The sequence below is a fragment of the Lottia gigantea genome (genome assembly GCF_000327385.1).
Source record: "Lottia gigantea unplaced genomic scaffold LOTGIsca_78, whole genome shotgun sequence".
Lineage (NCBI taxonomy): Eukaryota > Metazoa > Mollusca > Gastropoda > Lottiidae > Lottia > Lottia gigantea.
This window is the reverse complement of record NW_008710601.1, coordinates 56,155-79,140: the sequence shown is the minus strand read 5'-3', so window position 1 is coordinate 79,140 and position 22,986 is coordinate 56,155. Positions and strand designations below refer to the sequence as shown.

General features: G+C 31.7%; 1 protein-coding gene across 1 annotated transcript in view; it reads left to right on the top strand.

The window, feature by feature from the left end:
* Window positions 1-22,986, top strand: part of LOTGIDRAFT_71201 (hypothetical protein) — a gene marked incomplete at both ends in the record, with an annotated part of 56,052 nt that overhangs the window by 14,834 nt on the left and 18,232 nt on the right. The window contains 3 exons of the mRNA XM_009066563.1: window positions 7,859-8,013; window positions 12,691-12,838; window positions 12,996-13,171. Of these exons, the coding sequence (XP_009064811.1) occupies window positions 7,859-8,013; window positions 12,691-12,838; window positions 12,996-13,171 (479 nt within the window). The remainder of the gene's footprint in view (window positions 1-7,858; window positions 8,014-12,690; window positions 12,839-12,995; window positions 13,172-22,986) is intronic.

Genomic DNA, 22,986 nt, shown 5'->3' with positions numbered 1-22,986 from the left:
GTTAGATCTAAATGGTTGGGATATGTTGATGAATCTGTGACTCAATGAATAATTTCTCACTTCACCTCGCTTGTTTGTTATTATCTCCTTCCCAACACGTCTTTCTCCAATAGTTCTTGTGCAACATGGCATTGGAACCATCCTCAACATTAGCTATAAATTTTCCTTAAGCCTTAAAAAAACTGTTGTGTATTTTTCAATGATTAGAAAAAATAATCAGTCCTATAATTTGAATCATAAATCTTTTCATTTTTTAAACATTAATTAGATGACAGAAGAAGTTCAGTGTTTTATGGCTATTTGTAACATTTTAAGACATTTGTGATCCCGTTTTGGAAAATCAATAGAAAAACTGAAGTTAAAATGAGTTGATGGAGTGAATTGGTAGAAAAGTTCACTATCTCAATTTCTGCAGAGTAATTTACTAATATCGCTTAGAAACATTAATTTTAGCTGCCATGGATTTTAAAGAGGCGATATTTCGTTAGGTAATTAATGATACTAAATGCCATATTAGTAAAGGCAACAAGTGATATTGAGTAAAATTTGTTAAAAAAAAATAATGGTAGTGGTATAAGTCACCATTTATTACCTAGTAGATTACTACCTAGACTTATTTTGGGGTATTATTGTTGCTTAAAGGGATTGTTAAGAGGTTTTTTCTAAAAAATTTATGTGTATCAGGGACACTCATAGCATCAATTTGCACCATTCAATTTTCATTCTAACGTCTGTGGTTCTTGCATTTCCACCAAAACTAAGGCATTTTATGACGTCACTAAGGGGAACTGCACTGATATCAATAGTAGCTTCTGGTAGCTAACCTCTGGTGACGTCATAAAACATGGTATTGCAAGAACCACAGATGTTGGAATGAAATTGGAATGGTGCAAAGTAATACTATCAGTGTCTCACTTAAAAAGTTTAGAAAACCTCTTTACAATACCTTAAGACAACACAGAACGTCTTGTCCTTTGCATATTACTAGGAATAAAAGCTTCTTGTGTTACAGACTGTTCACTGTAATGATCCCTCAATATCCGAACTGTTCTGGTAATAGGTACGTTATAACACACAGTTGAGCATTGTAAGTCTTCATTAGCCACCATCAGGACTAGAATAGTAGGATGTAAATCTCCTATGTCATTTCATTTCATTTTTTAAGATCGATACTAGCAAGTAGCTTTCAGCATCTATGTTTGAAACTTTTTTCAACTCCCCAAAAACAATTGGTATCATCCCTCCTGCCACCCCCACACCTCAAAATTAAAAACTTGTCAACTTGTCTATATAGAGAATTTAAGCTTGCAAGAAATGCAATAAAAGTAATATACAAAGTTATTTTGATAAACGTAATGAAATTATGTGAATCCGTCAAATGCTAATCAAAAAGAATTTCAGAATGGTTAATGTAGTCTAAGTTGAATTAAATTGGTTAATCTTTCTGCAATAAATCGCTTCATTTGCTATCAAGTGAGAAATCAGATACAAGTGTAGTCAAATAAATTAAAGGTGAAAAACCTCCCAAACATCAAGGTACAAAGAGAACAACCAGACAACTTCCTGAAGCTTTAAAAAACATACTTTTTAATGGCTCCACAAACAGAAATTTATTTTAAGTGGTATTTAGATGTGAATTGGCTACAATAAAGATTCTACATCCTGATAGTTTATGGTACGGGCCATGTGCTACTTAATCTTTGTGATTCATTGGAACTCTTCGCAGATTGAAAATGATAATAGTGTAGATGTTAAAAATTGTTTCTGGTTTTGAACAAGAAACAGACATTGATGGAAACATCGCTTTTTTTCTGTAGCAGAGTTTGTTTTTTGTGTACTTTCTTGTTAGTTATGTAAATTTAGAAAATAGCCTATTTTTTCTTTTTGAAATACTTAAATTGGCTGTTCGAGACAGATTACATTGGAATTGCAGCAGTTCTGAAAACCATTTCCAACGTAATTTGTCATGTAATGTTTCAAATTCAAAGTTTTGTCATTTTGAACTTGCTTTTAACATTTTGTTGCATGCCATGTGTCAAAAAATCAGGGAACATGTCAAATAAAAATGATGTTTTTAGTGAAAAGAAAATTGATTATCTGCTAACGTTGTCAGTTTGGGTTGGAGATTAAAGTATTTAAGGGAAGCATGGACTTAAAAATACTTCATCATTGGAAAACAGGAGATTGATTCTGTTCAGTTGATTACGATTTCATTAATTTACATGCATAGTTTAAATTATTGATCGATTTAGGATGAAATCTGAAAGGACGTCTGTCATTCTGGCCTATTCATACCTTTAATCAAACATTGATCCGTTGCCAGATTGAATCAGTGCTGTATCTGAAAGTTCATCAACCATTTCTAACATGCATTCATTCTGGTACATTCAACTCAGTAATCAGCGATCGGCATTGAATAATGATCATATCGGAAAACATGTCAATAAATCCTTGCATGCCTTGATTACTATTCTCGATCATTTTGAAAAGAGAATTATCTAATCTCTACTCAGAATTCAGATTACTGTTCAAGCGAGGATTAGGAACATATTTGATTAAATCATTAAAAAAATTGGCGAGGTTTTTGTTGCGATCAATTTCCATTCTATCCATTTTTACAATGGCTTTTTGCTTGAATTGAGTTTCATCAAATTCTTTTGTCCCCATTAAAAGTAACTTACAACATTTACATTTTCATGTAAAAATATTTTTTCTATTAATTTGCTGCGAAAATGGTTCATTTCTCTCTATTTAAAGTGAATTTGAGTGAAAATCATATGAGCTGGCTTCTTTTCGTGTGGTTTAAATTGGTTTGATTCCACCAATTTGAGACAGTCACACAAAGATGTTGTCAGTTACAAGCTTATCAAGCCTTTAGTTTCAGACATTACTACATCCAGTTAAGAATTGGTCTGATTTGCTGTCAATCTTAAAGGTGTGGAGTGAAAAATATCAAAGATTTTGTCCGTCTGCTGTGATTTTTCACAAGATGTCTTCATGGTAACAATAATTGAAGAATCTGGTTGAGGGAAGTAATTCAATTAAATCGGGATCAGATAGCAAATTGAAATTAAAAGTATGGAATTATTTCATGGTGTAATGCCTTGATATTTGTTAGATGTTAATCAGTTTGTCTTTGATGCAGGTCAGGTTCTAGCCATTATAAAAAGTACATGTTCATTGGAATTGATAGTTTGCAGAATTTTTTTTTCATGAAATGTGCATTTTTATTCCAATATCTTCTGTATTTTATATTTCAATGCCAACATGTTTTGAACAAATATTGCCTTTTAAGACATTGTTTCCATGTGTGGGTGTTGAAACTTCGATTTCTAATATTAGTTGTCCATCCTATAAGAAAATTGGTCAGCCACACTTTTGTTTATTGAAATTTTATGAAGATTTTTCTGAATTAGAAAGATGTAGTAAATAAAAATTCTGTAACTTGTTATATTAAATAAAAGTATGGATATCAAAGCATTAGGTTACAATGTATCATGTCTACTTCCTCTATTCTGTCTGAACCTAATTTCACTGTTTACAAAAACACATGTTTATCACATCAAATTCACCTTTATTTCCTACTGATTTCAAGTGATTAAGTGCAGCTCAGCAGGATCTGAAAGGTGTGAAAAATCTGCTTACTTCGTGCCATTTTGATAAAAATGGTAAAACAGCAGTCTCGCAGTTTAACAAACAAGTCTTGCAGCTCATGTATAGTGATATTCTAGACTTCAATATAAAAGAGTCATGCAAGTACAAATCTTCTCACATAACTGTCTAATTATTACCGCAACCAAACAGATTTTTATGCTTGAGGACAACGGGAAGACAGTAAAAAGTAAATAGGAATTGAAAATTAATGTTCATTTGATGGTAGGACAGATGTGTTCTTAGCCAACTTTCTTTTCACTTCCCGCCATGTTAGGCCATATGTTTAGTTTGATTAATGAGAAAAATATAGATTTTAATGGGAAAACAGATTGAATAATGTGTATATGATCACAATCAGGTAAATAATAATCTAAAAATTTGCCCAGATTTTACCAGACTAATTGGACAAAAAGCAAACATGCCACCATTTTAATGTCCATTTGAATATGATTAGTTTGATATTGAAGATGTAAATTTTTAATTTTATGTTTAGAAAATATACAGTTACTATAGAAAATGTATTACCATATGATCTATGGCATGTATCTTCAGGTTTTTTATTAGTAAAAAGATGAATACCCAATGTGAATAAATTGTTATTCAATTTTGCAAGAAGCTTGACAGTTGTGTCAAAAGCTTCTAGAGTCATTGTGAGGTCTTTTGTTGTAGTTACCCATGCTCTTGACAACTGCTGGTGGGGTAGTCTTTAATTGAAAATATCTTAACAAGCATTGTGATTAGTCTTAGAGAGCAATATTTTTGAATTCGATAGCTCACAGTCATGAATGATAAAGTGAAAGAGAAGAAGAGACATTAATACAGAGCATATCCAATATGTCGACAAATATGCAAATGGACATATTAGGCTATCAATAAAGTGTGCTTTCCTAAATGGGCTTTGAAATCTGAATATATTTTTTTGAGCTTTATACTTTTGTAAGCATGTTGTGAATCAAGAAAATTAAAGAAAACTAATTTTAAAGTCCAAACCATTAACAAAAATCAAATTCTGCTGTCACTGACGAAGATGAGAGAACTGAGGAAGGAGAAAGGAGTGGGCTTTAGGACCATGTAAGAATCATTGTTATATTATCAATGGTTATCTAGCTCCAATATGGAATATATAACTAATCAATTATAAAAGTGATATTCTATTTATTGCATTAAGGGAGAATTTACTACCTTAAACCTAATCATCATCTTCAATAGAGTCAGTAATCCACATGATCTGACTACACTAGAGTATAATAAGTAAACAGTCCATTCAATATTGCCAACAATATCCACCATATGGTAAAGTAGCACGCTTCATATCTGGACATTATGCTTAGGTACACAATCTATTGTTGAAGATGCCAATATCTTTAGGCTTGATTTAATTTGTGTTTTCATTCCCAATAATTTTCTAACACGCCTCCTCTTAAGCTCTTCAATCCACCTCTAGAGAATTTTTAATAGTTTTCCTATTGTCCGTCTGCTATTATATGGAAAGCCATTGTCACCAAATTGTTCATTTAAATCACCGATAATGAGGTGTCAGTGTTTCCATATTTTATTTTTTGGAGAGTTTATTAATAAATTGATTATGAGGTTTTTTTTAATATGCATGCATTGATTATTGATTATCAAGTCCTTAAACACTAAGATATATGGATATACTACTTCTGAATCTATTACAAACTACTTTAGAAACATATTCAGTGTTTTAATGTAACCTTCCTACGTCTTACAAATATTAGATATATTTATATGTACTTCTGTTATTCTGTGGTGTTGAAATATTCAGGTTGGATTAGGTTTAAAAAGGATAATCTTCAATCATTTAACCAAAACCTTATATTGAATCTTGCAAATTCTTTGAAACTGATTCAAAAAAGTTTTTCATGGCTTTCAATGCATATTAGTCTGTGGTCAAGGAAACCTGTTTTGAATACCTTCAAATGCTATCACTTAGCCAGAAGAGAGTGAAAATTTGAGAATTAGATTGTAAGGGTCAATGTTAAAGGACAAACTAAATTGTTTAGTCTTTTCTTTGATATACTTATAATCAGCTGTAAAATAGATAATATTGTACTATAACCCTTAACCTTTGATACTGTCTGTCAAGGTCAATGTTAGAAAGTACCACATGGCCGACCCCTGGTCTTGACTCTTTAAGAATTTTGATAAAACTTGGATTGATTTACAGATGTTTTATACCTAAAGACAAATTGAACTATCTTGTAAGGTACTACTTCTTCACTATCTGTACCTAATTCGGTCTCATTCAGTGCATTAGATAACTGTTCTGTACCCTGACATTGGTAATTGGTGTGATAGTCCAATCCAAGCAGAATATCTACCTTTCTCTGGGTTGAAGTAGGCGGTCCACTGCTGTAGTATTTGACTGGTTCCTACTGCTTAATATTTAAATTCTGCTTTTTGATAGGCATTTGATAGTATTCTTCAGGTACATGAATTCAGATGCCTGTGATGTGACATTGAATAAGCGCCATCCTTGATCTTCATTATCCCTGTTGACCCAGCTGTAAAGAGGTACCAATATTCCACCCAGTGTTTTAACCAGGAAGCAAACAGGATCCTCATGAACTCAAGTTGTTCCTTTCCTATTGTAAACTCGGGTTGTTTGTTTCTATCTAATAACAGATTAAATAACTCAGTTGCACTTGCCCTCTACTTAAATATACATACTACCAATTAACTCCATTGAGCTACTTGAGATTCCCAGACTTAATTTCTCAATGTCAAGAAAGATGTTCCATTAAGTACATGTAGCATAATTGCATAAGTTCAAATTCAACTTCCAAGATTAAAAGGCGAAGAAGTAGAAGACATATGTAAATTGTCAGATTATTACTTTCTGAAAGTGTTAAATTACAAATTAAATGTTTTCACATCAATTATTTGAATGTTATGGTCCAAAATAATCAACAAATGGTACTTATATCTCGACACCTGTTTTATACAAACTGACTTTATCTTAATTTATTACACAAAGACTACCTTCTGCTAATCTTGTTTTCAGATATCTCTATGACATTATGGACCATTGGTGAGTAAAGGTTAGGTCCCTCAAAAAATAAACTCTTCATTTAATGATAATAAATAAACTTGGATAACTTTACACTTGAGGACTTTTTCTGACACCTGCTACCACTACCACAATCATATCTTGAGATATTATGTAACTATTCAATTGATATGGAAAAATTATGCCCTGAGTGTGAAATACAAATGGTTTCTGTATCTGTGTTGAACTCTCTAATCTTGAAGGTAAATTTCTGTAAAATGATTAGCCTCAATTTGATTTCAATGTTACATTCGATTCTTCTACCATTTGCTGACTCACAATATTTTATTTATTTAGAAGTTTTCTTGAAGTAACAAACTATTACTGTGTTCTTAGAACTCACAAATAAATACAACTTACACAATTTATTTTGTCTGGAAGGGATATCAGAAAATATTGTGAAATTGACTAAGAAGAAAGAAGGCATGGAACACCTGTAGTTTGTCTATGATCTTCAAGCTGTATATCCTGATGAGTTCTTTGGGTTATAAAAACAGTAACTGAAATGAAGATATGGTGGTTTTATGACTTGTGTTTTAAATGAAATTTTGTTTATAAAAATTATTACTTTCTTTCATAAAAAAATGTTGGTTCATAACATTAGTTAATAAGTTTAATTAGTTTAGTTTAGTGAGTTTGTAAAAATGAATGGTAGTTCATGGATAAAATTGTATCCTAAGGTGTCAATCTGAAATGTCGCATCATAAATCAACTACTCTAACAACAATTCAGAAGCCTAAATAACATCACAAAAACACTGTGTTACATTATTACGACATAACAAAACTTTCACATGTTTCATGTTTCAATAATCAAATACGATAAAATATATTGACTCTTGCATTCAAATTTTTCATCACATGTATCAAAACAGTTTCATAGACAAACATAGCCTATACATCTGAATATCTAAATATCTATTTTAGACAGTTTTCACTTCAGCACTTTCATAGATTTGAACATAATCATAGTGTCTGAAACAACCCCTGATATTTCATCTTAATATTTTCAAATTTTTCAAATTATAGCTGTTTTTATCAGATAATTCAAATTATTTCCTATTTTTTCAGATTATTCAAATTATGACTTACAATTTTCAGATTAATTATATTCTATTTCATCTTATATTTTCAGATTATTTAATACTGAAAGAATTAAGATATTAGATGAAGGTAGTCGATTAAAAGTTATGAATATATCAGCTACAGATAATGGGGTGTATTCTTGTAGAGCTGAAAATGTTGCTGGTGCAGTGGACAGTTCTAATAACTTCTTACTTAATGTTAAAGGTAAGCTATTCTCTTTTTTTTATTAAAGGGAAGCTAAAGCATCTTTGGCCTGTTTTCTTAAAATATCTGACTTCATTATTTCAGTCCTGTTAGTTGATCCAGAAATAGGCAAAGATCATTCTTTTTAAGCTTCACCAAGGAGTAACTCATATAAAAAATACCAAGTGCTCTTGTTTCTAATCTTGTACTCCTAAATACTTTGTACAATCTTTTTGATTGGATATTTAAAATTTTTTTTTTTAAAGTTTGGTCCTGATGAATCTCATTAAAATCCAGTCCCATCTGCTTTTATTTGCAAACTTATCAAATCTTCAACCCTATGTGAAGATGCAGTTCAAGAGGCTTTTAGCAAAGGATAACAGTAAAAGAGAAGGATGTATTAACATGAGACAAATATAAGGAAACATCTTGATAGCATATCACTGATCAAGTTGTTTACTTTGTGCGTGTTGCATTTGCTTGAAGCGATGTTTTATAACAAGTAAGCCTAATTGCAGCTTTCAGAAGGAACTTTTTTTAATCTAGACTCTTGGAAGTATTCTTCCATTGAATAAACCCACTGCATAAAAAATCTTAATGTTACATTGGACTCAGTCGACTTAAACTAGTGCTTTATTGATACCAATTTGCAATGCATTGTTAAATTTACAATTTACTTAATTCAATCTGGCAATCCATCACTGACTAAGTTCTAAATCTTTTAAACAAGTCAGATTTTCATTAAAAACTTTTTAACTCTACCGTTAAGTATTTTACTTCGTGAAGGATTATGGACAGGTTTTAAAAAGCAATATTGAAATATAGAAGTTAAATTATTCAATGACTTAGAGAAAATCACTATTTAGAAAAGCTTTTAACATGGATGTGCTAATAATGGAGTTTCCAAATTTGCGGCATTCAAGCTAGATTAAAAGTAAATTAAATGCATTTTGGCTTAATCGTATTCAAATGTGGCGGGGATCAAGTTGGATAAAGTTAAGTCATTAGAAATTTCCTTAGGGGAGAGATAGATTCTCGAGAGTATCTGACCTCTACAATGTTTTTAGGTAATAATCTTACCATCGTTTTCCAATCATTAAACATTAAATCGTACTAAAATACTCCTTCCAAATTGAAGAGTATAAAAATGGCGTAGATCTGATGGCCGTGATTACGTTATACAGTCGTTATATAGTAATGAAAAGGGAAAGAATAATGTAAAATTCATAGCTTTTCTTAGATACGTAATGGAGTTGGGTATTGAAGCATTCAGAAATATTGACCTGATACGTAAAAAGGGTAGTTAAATCATCTCTAATATCTTGATTAATTGTCCTCAAGCGCTTGATTTATTCATCTTCAATTTTCTGCCATACCATACTTTATGACTTATGTCAATCTCATCTTGCTAGATAAGTTATTTTTAACTGAAAACTAAATGAAGTAGAGATAGCAAGTTATTGAGTAAGAAATAAGATTTGTTTTCTAATTGCTTTTTGAAAGGCTCTTTTGGCAACGTGTCCAAAACAGTCTAGAAATATCTCATTCATGCAAGACTATTTGGGCGGCCATAGATTTCTTAATGATGTATCAGGAGTGGTCTGGTGCAAAACCGACAACATTTGTCAATTAGCTAACTGTATGTAAATGATGGTTCTTTTTAACTTCAGAGCTTCTTTCGAAGAGCTCAGACTGATCCTTTTAGAGTGTACACCTTGTCAATCAAAAATTAACTTAATGTGTTTCAATAGTTATATAACTGTCAATCAAAACTTGCAATCTGAAACTGTTTTCAATGTATGCTAACTTCTTTTTATATATCTCTTCATTCAAGTCGTCTTGTATTACCTCAATTTGACAAATCAGATCAATAATTTCTTAAAGCTTTTAGCAGACGCATGCCTGACAGAAACTCTAATATTAGTCAATGTTTTAAAAGAACCAATTTGGAAGCTTTATGTTTTCATCAGACCTTGAACAATTTCAATTCATAAGATCATTTCCAATGACTGCTTGATGATATCTGTGCAAATGAGAGGATGTGATTTTCTCGAAAATTGTGATGGTTATTGAATGCTGTCATAAATGTGGAAGACAATCGGCCAAGATTTCAGATCGACTTTTTATTCACGATCAGTCGCTTGTAAAAATATGAGTTTTCTTGAGGAATTAAAAAAAAATGGGTGAATAGAGAAACATTTGCATGAAGGATGAGGCAATATAGCATACCATGTATAGATTAAAGATTCATTCTCCATTTTTCTCATTTCCAAACGCTTGACTGAGCGCGATAAAAAGAGCAAATGGTTTAAAATTGTAACGTCAAACTTGATTAACTTAATCTTCTGTTATATGATTCTTACAACCTATTGATTATTGATAGATGCACACTTGCTTAGAAATTCGTCTCAATTTCAAGTTACTAAGTACAAAAAAATTTTCTAGATAAATCAAGTAATGGTTTGGCTTTATAGAAAAAAAAATATATCCTACAGAAATACTAGATCCATATGAATGGAGATTTAGGGCAATTTTTTAAGAATGATTGTGTTGAAAATTTGCTGAAAAAAAGCAACTTATTATTTCACTAAGGTGAAAAATAGATACTCTTGATAAATTTGGTTTCTTGGTCTTTAGATACATTGCAATGCTAAGCACGATTTTTATCATTGGAAAAAATTCTGAATCCAATTGGAAACTTAGATATTATACACAAATGGTGTATGTTACTGTTCTAAGCATGCTATCCACCTCTGCCTGATTATGATTAATTGTTAATAGTTGATAGATTGACAAGTCCAGTTGATTGAAGTGAAGTTGAGTTAGTAATGAGAGATGGTAGGAAAAACATATAATTATATTGATATTAGAGCTTGATTACCCTCTAAACAAAACTTTATACATTGATAATTCTAGCCTCCAAACAAAACTCTACAAGACATTATTGATCACAAACATCAATTACCATTTTACTTTCTTCTACAACAAACTGCCATGTCAGATAGAATACTAAACTCCTAGAAATAACTTCAGTTGGTTTTTATGCTTTTACAAATGATAACTGTTACATGTAACTTTAGTTCGCAAAGATTAAAAATTTGCAGACACCTTGAAGGAAACATAATCGTTTGGATCCCCATGATGCTAATCTCAGTTTGACAATCTAGAACATCAGTAAAACATCTTAACCTGGCAGATACAACCAACTTTGATAGCCTTAGCTTAAGCCAGTGGTTCCTAACCTATTTCAGCCTTCACACCCCTGGAGTAATCATTTAGATCTTTCACACCCCCAAAAATTTGTTTCATCCACATTTTCAGCATGTGATGATGTGAGGTGCTCTCTCAATTCAAAATAAATTCTTCTCCTACACCAATTGGCCACACCCCTGAAACCCTAGTCCGACACCCCTAGGGGGTGAAAACATCCGGGTTTGGAACCAGGGGCTTAATGCATTAATAATGCCAGGCATTTGGACATCTCTGGCAGAGAATCCTCCTGTCAATAGAAGTAATAGCAATTATTTTTCTCCTTTTTCAAAACCAAAGCATTTGTCTATGTCTTATATATTGAATATCATTAGTGATAAAAGCGATTTGGTTGCGCATTATAGTTAAAGCCACCTATGCCTATAAGTCAGACTTGCAGGAAGATGGAATAACTAAATGGAATCAAATTCCAGAGGTAGATATCACCGTGCCCCAACCAAGTTTATTTATATATGGAATAACAAACTGAATACAGATTTGATGTGCATGTTTGAAATGAATAAATTCTAAGACATCTTGATGGCAGATTTATTAAACTATTTTAGTATTACGTGTCATAATCTTTTAGATTTACATAAAAGTGCCAAACTTCACGATATTTTGATAAACTTTTCAATATTGGTTTTTGATTATTATTACATGATGGAATAGAATTTATTTTCACATCTTTAAATTAATTGCCAATTTAAACATACTGTCATGCTATGGGCTGTGGATTTGGTTGTATAAACCAGTCATCTCTCACTTTTACTCCAAAATATGCACTGTGATAGGGAGTGCTGACAAGTTGAGATCCTTGGCTTCTGAATATAAATAAATGGTTTCCATCAGAAATAGATTTGAAAATAAACTAAAGAAAAATGATAATAAACAAAACATGTTTGTTACATGTCAACTTAAATGCCAATAAAATCAGAGCCGCGAGGAAAATAACTCTGTGATGAATTTTATTTCTGTTGAATTCTGTTTCAGTTACACCCTAATACTGTTACATATTGAATATTGTTACATATTGAATACTGTTACACCCTGATATCTGTTAAATTTCATTTGGATAGACCTAATAAGATGACAAATTATAACATGGAGAAATTTTTCAGTAACCTTTTTATACGCCCACAAATATATTTTGGGTGTATATTGTAATTTTTGATTTTGAGGACAGTCTTTTGCAGACTGTTGGGAATCTTGTGGTGGCTTCATTTGCTTCTTGGGTTTTTTCTTGGTCAGCATTGAAAGATGGAGTTATCTTATATAAGTTATCTTTCATCAAGTCGAACCAAACCAAAAAAGGTATCAGCTTATTCAAGAGAAATAATTGCAATGAAATTTGCCCAACGTATAACAGGATCTTCAAAACTTATTCTAAGCTTTATTTATTTTTCTTTCTAATGTCAGTTACTTTTAATACTTGGTTGTTTTTTCCAGCTCCCAACTCTCCTCATCTAAGAGAAAATGAATTCACTGCTCATCAGTTGGTATTAAAGGGAAAATCTGCCAGATTAGACTGTTCTTTTAATGATGCTGTAAGAATTGACTGGTTTTCTAACTATGAGAAGCTTTCTAACACTTCCAGGTATGTATGACATTTGGATTTACTCTGTTATCCAATTCTATACCTTAACAAATTTGTAATACACTTTGAAACTACTGGAGAGCCTTGTTTGAGCCCCGAGCATTTATGCACTAGCCAAAAATGAAAATATGGTCATATTTTAATATATCGAAGGTAGCAATGAATGTACATTATTTTTCATACAATTTTCATATTTCAGACATGTTGTATACAGTAATGGATCATTATATTTTCCTAAAGTACGAGCTAGTGATGAAGGTAGCTATAGATGTGAAGGATTGAGTGGTAATGGTAATCCCGCACAAACATTTACTGCTGAACTTATACTCTCTAGTAAGTTTACTTCCTGTTTATTAATAAATTGTATTCATAAAAATTCATGACCTCAAATAGTAATTTCAAAAGCAGAAACTAAAATGAAAGTTTGCTGCTGAATCCAAATCATTATGTTCATAATTATGTGACAGGTTTCACAAGGCATGCTCTCCAAAAGTCTTGATGAACTTCTTGGCTTTGAGTATTGGAGCATCAGCATCCATTTTGGGGAGGCTACATGACTCAAAATAAACATTGTAATGACATCTTCATGCACACTGACAGCAATATTTCCTTTTAAAAGTTTTACAAATACAAAAAGATTTTTTATTCTGAAAAGATTGGCGTAGTCTTAAAGTAAGATTAGGATATGATATTTGTTGTCAGTTTTGACTGGTATTGTTTTAGTCATGAATCTTTAGTCTGACAAGCTATTTATTGACAGTTGTCATATATAATAATAAACTCAATTATGCTCTGTTTTCATCCTATTTAAAACTGGACGAGAGAAAATGTAGACAGTGAAAAACTAATTTACAAGTCATTTCCTGAAAAAGGAAGTTTTCTAGACGACAATTGAAGATAATGGTTCCTATATTTGGTCAATATCATCTGCCTGAATTGTTTCATGTTCCCACTTATCATATGATTGCAGAAATGTAATTGGCAGACCGTTTCTTGAAAATGTTGAAAGTTAATTGCAAAAGTCTGCCTTTCTCTTCTTCTATTGCCTATTTAGTTTTAGACTTGACATTCATGCAATGGATTGTGCCAAATCGGTCTACATTTTGTCAGTTTCTCAACAGATCTGCAAAACATTTGAACAAGGTTTCTTTACTCACTGACAGCCATGATGGAGCAGCGACTTGAAAAAAAGTTTATAAAGTATGTAAAAAAGGTTTTGTCTGTACTTTTTTTATGTGATGCAGAAACAATTAGCTCGCGTCTGCTTCTGGTGGTATCAAAATGTACAAGATGAAAGCCAGTCGACAGCCATACTAATTGGTTCTGGATTTTGATTATGCTTTTTGTTTGTTAAGATGCTTGCAATATGGATTATGGTATTTCCTTCTAAGATGATTCAGGATGACTCTTGAACTTTATGTCTTCCTCATTGATGACTTTATTTAGGCTAAACAACTTTGGTGTATGGATATGTCTGTATTCTTGTCATTGAATAAAGAGTGTTATTGCAGAGTGAAATTTAAGTCAGACATGAATGGTAGAAAGGACAAATCAGCCCTCTTTCCTTTTTCTAATCTCAACACTGCACTGAACTCCTGCACTGAAAGTAATCTAACTGAAACACCAATCAACAGATGACTATAGATATTGGTCAATACCATCAATCATTTCATGAATCATAAAGTCATGTTAAACCAACAGTATTTTATTGTTACAGACAGGAATTACAACTGCTTAACAGGTTGTATAAATATCATAAGTACGACTTATGTAAAGATCTACTGACTTAAGTACAACTTATGTTCAGATTAAATGACTTAAGTGGAACTTAGGTAAAGGAGCTTTATTGACACTCAGATTACATGTTGATAATATTGAGAGTTTCAGAAACTTTTGGTGAAATAAGGTAGGATAGTTTTGCAAACTAACAAAATTCAAATATAACACAAATAGATATTGAACACATTCTGTCACTTTGGGAAGCAGTGAGAATACAGTCGATTTTTCAAATCCGCTTCAGATCTGAGGACTTAAGATTCAATGAAAACCGCGATCACACATGCTGCAGGATTAAGATTTTTCTGAGGTAGGATAATGCTGCTTTTCTGAACATGACCTGAATTTTCCCTTTCTTATTAGTTCCTTAAGGTAATAAAATGTAGATCATGAATTCCAATTTGTTTCTTCAAAAATGTGTTATAATCTTATGAGATGTAATTTTGTACAAAACCAAAAGGAACACCACATCTGAATCTTTCGCCAAATTCCCATTTTTTATACTCTCTATTCCAATGATTAGAAATAGGATGCTAATTGTAGGAAAATTACATACGTAAAGGAATCAGCAACCTTCAAAACAACTTGTTAATTTGACAAAAAATTGTTAGAATTCTTGTATTGATAGGTTTCAAATGTGTTGCTATCTTTTCTTTTCGCCTTTTTGTGGATTCAAACTGACAGCAAATTGAAATGAAAGGCTGAGAAAAGAAACCAAGAGATAATTGTTTTGAACATTTTTAATTGCTTATTTCACCAAGAATGTTGTTTTCTCTAGAAATTGTTATTGTTGATGTTATTTGGTTAGAGATTAAGTAAGAAATGTTTGGAGTAAGATGATATTGTTGAAATTTGTGTCTTGGTGGTCACCAGGTGTCACTCTTTATCAGCAGACGTCATTCGATTGTTGTTCAATAGACAGTGGTTGCATGTTCTGGAAAGTAATATCATGATTTGAAATATCGATAGTCTCATACAGACTTCTTGTTACTTTCTTGAAGCCATTAAGATAAGGAATAGGACATTTTGGCACAAAGTCCTTGGGAAGACTTACCGGTAGACTTATAAGACTTACGATTCTACAAAATACATATTGACTGTTATATTGTACAAGATGTATTGAAATATCTGTAAAGTTTAAACACAAATTCTTTTGTCTTTCAGATTGCTACTTTCAATTTACATTAAACATTGAATTGCTACTTTCTAATCTAAAATGATTTGTAAGACTAATATTATCAGTTCAATGTCAATGAAATCCTTTTAGAGAACGTAACAAAATTATACTTTATGTTTCTCATAAAATCTCACTATTGTCTTCTCTATCGCTGACTTGATGGCGTAAGGAGCTGATATTGATTTTCATTCAGGACAGTATTGTCCATGGTTGGAAATCTCTACTGTTTTATTACCACTTGGACTATTTAGGGTTGTGAAACAGTTTTGGTGTAAGGTATTAAGGGTCTAAATCAGGGCCGACATGAAAGGGTTTATTTAATAATAAAAACCAATCATTTGACTCGGATATATCTGTGTGGAAATATTCTCACCAATCTAATTAATCATTGAATAATTGCACAAGACCCGGCCACATGAAATCTTTGATCAGTTATCTTTGATTGCATCTGTTGTCTTTGATGTGACTATATTGGGTCAGAGGGTATGGTCAAAAGCTATGTTTGATTGAAGCTCGGGACAATCAGTAAGAGCTCAATATCACTAATAAGATGATTTATCATACTCTTGTTGTCTATGCTCATTGGGATTGCACCCAATTGACTTCTGTATCATTTGATTTTTCTGTCCTTCATTATCAACAGTGATTTTATATTCCCACTGAAATGCAAATGGCCACCTTGAAGATGGTCCATCAGAAATTTCATATCATTTTTCATCAGCCTAGAGGATGGCCCATAATAGGTCATAATAGTGAATTGAAAAAATGTTATTGTCAAGGGTCAATGTTTGATGATACAAAAATACTTAACTTTCATCATTGGAATTGATGCAACTTTTTGGGCTCAAATTCTTGAGATGCAGCCATGTGCACATCAGACTGCATAAAACTTTGAAAAACTGTTTGCTGATTTCATAAGCAACCAATCATTGATCTCCATTTGTGTCTGCATGCAATTCTACATTTTCTACAAGTTAGCATTTGAATTTCTATATAGGCCTACAATAGTTTTAACGTTAAAATAGTGCTCAATACATCAATTGAAGAGCGATATAGATTGTTCTGGGACTGTATTTCTTACAATTAAATTAATAGAAGACTAAAATTTGGGAAAATAGCCTGTCCTGCAGACAATTGACTCATATAAAGTAACGTTGCTGACATTGAAGATCTGACATTCTGTAATTGCTGATTCTTAACAAGTGTGGATTCAATAGTATTTTTTTAACAAACTAAATGACCTTTGTAACATTTCAGATATTTTTTTTCTCAATTTTTCTATCTTGATATTCATTACTTTCTTATCAATGTGTCATTGAGAAAATTTAAAAATACGACCTTTTGTCATATGAGAAGAAAATACATAATTTGTTTTTATTGATTTATTGATGGAATAGTGAAATATTTTTGAACTCAGTAACGTTGAATGAATGGTAATTTTCTGCCTGATCAATTTTAATCAGTTGAGTAACATTCGTTTCGTCTTTTTGTGTATTTTACATTCAATTTACTGTCAGTTGCAATGTTTTATTACAGAGTTTTTCCTTGAATTTCAATATGAAGGCAACCAAAGCCCTTTATTTACGATGACGACGTTTTGACTTTGAATTATTGGAAAAATGATGTCATCAAATTGACGAACATGATATGGACATAAAGACATGACTTGGCATCGCATTTTTTTAACCATTGTTGATGAAGAAATTAAAGTGAGACTTCTTCTATAAAAATTGTATGACATTAGATAATGACATTGTCAATCAACTGGTAGAATTTTGAAAGATAAGTAAATAGTGAACACACGTTAATATTAGGTTTTATAATTGAACTGTTTTACAGGATTTTATTGATATAGGTCTGACAATCAAAATAGAAACTTGTGTATCGGCAAGTCTCTTGTTTTTGCTTGATTTACTTGTAATTTAAACCACTTCCCCTTATCAATACAATGATAAGACCATTGTTTACTTCATCCAATAGGATTTTTAATAATGCAAAATAACATTTTTCTGCAAAAGGTGTTGCAAAAACTGATATCATATACACAAAGTTGTGTGTTCATAAATTTACAAAACAAATTGTACAAAGAATTTTTTGATTGGCTCGTTCGAAATTCACTTAACATTTTGAATGTTTATTTCCTGAGATTAGGTACAGCACTATTAGTGATTAAGTCATGTTTCTAGGAAATAAGAAAAGCATCAATAAGACATGATAGATAGGACAATTTGAAATCAATTGAAGTGTATTAGTAAGAGTAATCAACCTGTCAATCATACAGATATTAGATATTGACAAATTTCTCAAGTAATATCCTTCTTGTTTGATGCTCATTATATTTGATAGGTAATCTATAGAGATATTAGATAACGTGATTGCTTATCAAGGGTTCTTCCCCTTTCATAAGCTCTTGAGTCTAGGAAGTTGAAGTTCAGACGTCATTGATGTTGAGGTTATTATACTAGAGATATGATGTGACGTGCAGTAAAAGACTTGTCATATTCGTTTATTATCCATTTAGATTGATGATTTAATTATGACATTTTAATTGAATTCCGCCATATTAGATAATAAATTTGATCAGACTACAAGTTTTAGAGCTTAGAAATTTGAATTTGATTTTCATGTAAAATGGATTTATGGAATTTCTACATTTCATAAAAGGAATTGCTGTTAATTTTGTTAAGTTAAATGCATTGAAATATAAGCTTCAGAGAAATGTTGGGGGTCTTTGGGTTGATAAAAATTCTCATTTGGGAGAAAATTGTAATGTGGAAATTGGATTTTAGAGCAGGAAATTTCGGTCTAAAGACAGATCTTCATCTGTGGGTTTAGGGGTTATCCAATTGAAAATTATCGATTCTTATATTTTTATGGACCAAAACACATTATGAGATAGATTATATAATTTATCAGATTATATTCTGAATATTTATGAAAAAACAAAAAAATTCAATTCAGGAATTAGGTTGATTGAATTTGGAATCTTGGCATGCAAAATGCATAAACTATTATATATTTTGAAACTTTAGCTCATGCACTATCATAAATATCACTTTAGAGCAAAAGTCACAATTTTCATGTTATTATAAGTTGCCAATTGATAGTACCAATTTATTATAATAACCGATCAATAACAAACATCAATATACAGTACCATAGTTGATTAGTTTGACTATTTATTAGTGTATTTTATAGTCAATATTGTCCCTTTGTATTGTGAGATAATAACGCTATGCTAACACTATGCCAGATTTAATGGAGAAATTTTGTCATTTTGAAGGTGTTAAAAGCGTTAACAGATCATCATTATTAAGTATTGGAATGAGAGTGTATTGTGTTATGAAACCTATAAAATATCTGTCAAATTGACAATATTCAGCACATTATTGATGGTTTGTAATTAGAACAGTGTTTAATTGATATTGCTATCAAATTTTGATTGTTCTAAGTGTTTACTTGATTGCTTGATTTGGATTTTATATTTGATAGCAGTTTTGACATTGTCATATTAGTTTCAGAAAAGAAAAGTTCTATTTCATTTGCAATTGACTTTGTCTGTGTTGCAGAAACAAGTTTTTTCTTTCTTGGAAACAAAAAGCCATTAATTTGTGTGTTTCTGAAAAGAGTATTCTACACAAACTCTCAAGTCATACAATAGAACTATGATTTTATTAGATTACACCTCTGGTTTGACTTTTTACTCATCTTGTTATCTTTTATAAATTTCCTGGTTTATTGTAGAAACATCATATGATAATAAATTTTATCTAATTTCATTCAAAATTTTGACAAGGTTCAAATCTTGGCTGACTTATATTTTTATTATTCTCCAAGCCTCTCTCAACCCCTGAATCAATTATTTCTTGGACCACCAAAAAAAATGAGATGAAATGAATGGAGTTTTCTGCCCCAACGCAATGCAAGGTGCAATGAGGGAAATTTTGCCAGCACAGCAGCATTAGCTTGACCTTGTTCAATTTCTGAAAAGACTAGACACTTTTTTCAATGTTAGCTGCTTATCTGCATCACTGACATGGAGAAACCGGGTTGAAAAATCCGAAGGTATCATCTCCACAGGATTGAACCCTGGACTTTCAGTTAAAGAGCAAACATGTAACTCACTGAGCCACGGCAGTTCGACCAACAAAAGAACCATGTTATAGGTTTTGGCACTAGTACACTGGTATTGGCACAAGCCTCTCACAGGTTTATAATCATTGACATCTGGCCAAGTACGTCTGGTCCAACATTGCCTGCATACTGAACAAGTTGAGACTACTGAAAACAAAATGGAGGTTGGTTAAACTATTCTGTGTCCACCTGTTTAAAATGTTCTAATGATTAAACTCAAATGTGGACTAAAGACTCAGGAAAACTAACAGAACTCGTGTTCCTGGGTTCTGTGCTCTAATTAGAAACATGGCTGAATCTACCGCCATTTTACTCCAGGGAGCTGTCTGTTTTCTCTAAAGGATTCAGTATAGTCTTGTGTTTGTTTGTGAAAGTTACATTTAATTCTACCTTAGTCTATTCAATCCAGATGATATATAAACAATTCCATGAGAAAACAGACACCAAGAATAAGAGAAAATCATGATATGCCAATAGATTTCGGACATATTTGATGCCGTGGTGCTAACATTATCGACATAAATCCACAGACATCTTTCATTTTTCTCTGCATATTTTTTATTCTTTGTTGCATGTCTTGAAAAGTTTCCAATAGCTGAAATTAGAAACATAAGAATTGTTTCTACCATGTTTTCCTGGTTTTTCTCTGTATCTTCTGTTATAAAAATGACAGAGGCTACCTTCAATAGATGAATCATAGCTTTGTTTGGAACAGTACTTCTGGTAATAAACTTAAGAAGTTCCAATGTTTTTGGTAGAACTACCCAAAAGATTTCTCAACATCTTTGTTAGAAGCATATCTTGTCAAAAATTGTCAAAAATTTTTTGTTTGAAAACATTTGTAATAATAGCTTGAAAAGTTTTTTACGTAAACATATAGCATCAATTGAAACAACATGGAGGTTAAAAGTTTGAAATACTATACATATTTGCATTCCATATTACAATCTTCATACAAATAGCCTCGCATATCCGCACAAAAGCATGGGGCTATCAGGGTTTCTGGATTATTGGAAACCAGATAAACACGGCTCCACGATATATCATCATATGCATATTGAGAACGATTCACTTTGGTTCCAAAAAGCAGAAAAAGCAACTGATCCTATCAAAAACTAGATGAAAAAAGCAAGACTGGTAAGATTTGACATGGGTGGTCCTCAATGTATTTGATCGTAAAATATCAATGTTAGCAATCTAGTAATAATATACACATGTAGACTGCACCATATCTTTAACCAGATAGCAACCATATCTTAAGGTTGGTAAAAACTGCCATGTTTTGAGTAAGATGTAGAGCACATTCCATCAGTAAAATATTGCTGCCTTAAAGGGAAAACGGAATGTAAAGAGGTTTTCTAAAATTTTAGTATTCAGGAAAGCTCATAGCTCTGATTTGCTCCATTCCAAACTTCTGTAGTTCTTGCAATTCCACTAAAACTGAGATCACAAAAGCTACCAATAATATCTAAGAACATTTTAAATAGTCGAAAAGATAAAGAAAACCATGTCCACAGTCCACATGAGGGTTAATTTGAATCAGTTGAAATTGTAAGGCACTTCATGGCATTGCACACCTTTATGGAGCATGAGGCATTGACACCAGCCATGATATAAGTCATAGAAATTACAGTTTTATGTATATTAGTCATATTTTATTTCTATTTTGATATCAAAGATTCTAGGGTTTGAATGAGATGTAACAGATTTCAGTGATAATTGAAATAGACTTTTTAATTTCTAATTTATATATTTCTATGCCTGAAAATCAAAAAAAAAAAAAAAAAATTGGAAACTACAAGAAAAATTGTTGTTCTTCTTTTTTCCTTATAATTTGTTTTCTTTTTTTGGCAAAGTTTTGATCAGTCAAATTTCTTCATGGAATTCTGCAAAAAATCTTAGATTTGATTATGTGCAGTTGATAGTAATAGCTGATGAGAGTATCTGATGGCACTCTGCAATTATGGTATAAGGTTTTATAAGAGATACTCTCTATACAAGCAGTGGCCTAGGTCAAAAGTACAGACTATGGATATCAGCATTGGAATACATCAAGTTGATAAGAAGTTACCTACTTCTGGAGAGATTTACAAGATATACAAATATTTCAAAATTGCAAAGCGATTGTTTCAGGGAGTTAATGAAGGGGGATCTAATCTACCATGCACAAGAACATTACTCAGATTTTTATTCCTTTTGTAAGCAGTCACCAAATGTTTAGTATAGATGTTAGGGAATTCGTCTTGAAGTTCTTTATAAAGTGTTTATTTATGGTGTTCAACTTTGCTTCAGACCTACATAAGACTGAAATTATTCATTTGGTTTCTTTGTATTGGATTATTATTTAACATTTCTTCATCTCATATGATTTGTATCACTACATAGTTCAAGAAACTCCTATGTATATATGTCTTTATGTTATAGAAACTGAGGACGTCTGTAAATATCAAAGTTGTGTCCGTCTGTTAAGTTGAAATATTAACTTGACAAATTATTCACAAGTCTTTATTCTGGTAATTTAATTAATTATAATTACAATGGTCAGTCTGGATGACCCAGACATCTTTTGTTACCTACAAATCCTTCACATATCTTGTCTTATTACAACTGTCAATATTAAATTCTCAAATTACACTATTTGAAGCCATTATACAACTTCTTAGATAGAGAAATAAAAGAAAAGGAAAATTATGAACATGAACCAAGAAATATTGAAACAGAACCTGAAACATGTTGTTACTCAGACGTTCATGCTGTGTGATCTTCAGACAACTGAATTTATCTATTTGAACTCATAGAAATTATTTATAATGGAGTTTTACATCCAACTTTTGATCATAAAATGTAAATGTCAAAAATCCAATCTGTTGGCATCTCTCTTTGTGCCCTTGTTCTTTGCTCAGTGAGTGGACTTTTGCTGACTTAATTTAAGTAGCAGGCTTGGTTTGAGATTCAGATTTTTCAACCCCGTTTCCCTTTGTCACTGCAGGACAGAGGGTCTGACTGGTGTAGTCAGTCATTGTGTAGTCGTCCCAATAGGCAATTAATGGAAGACCAGTGT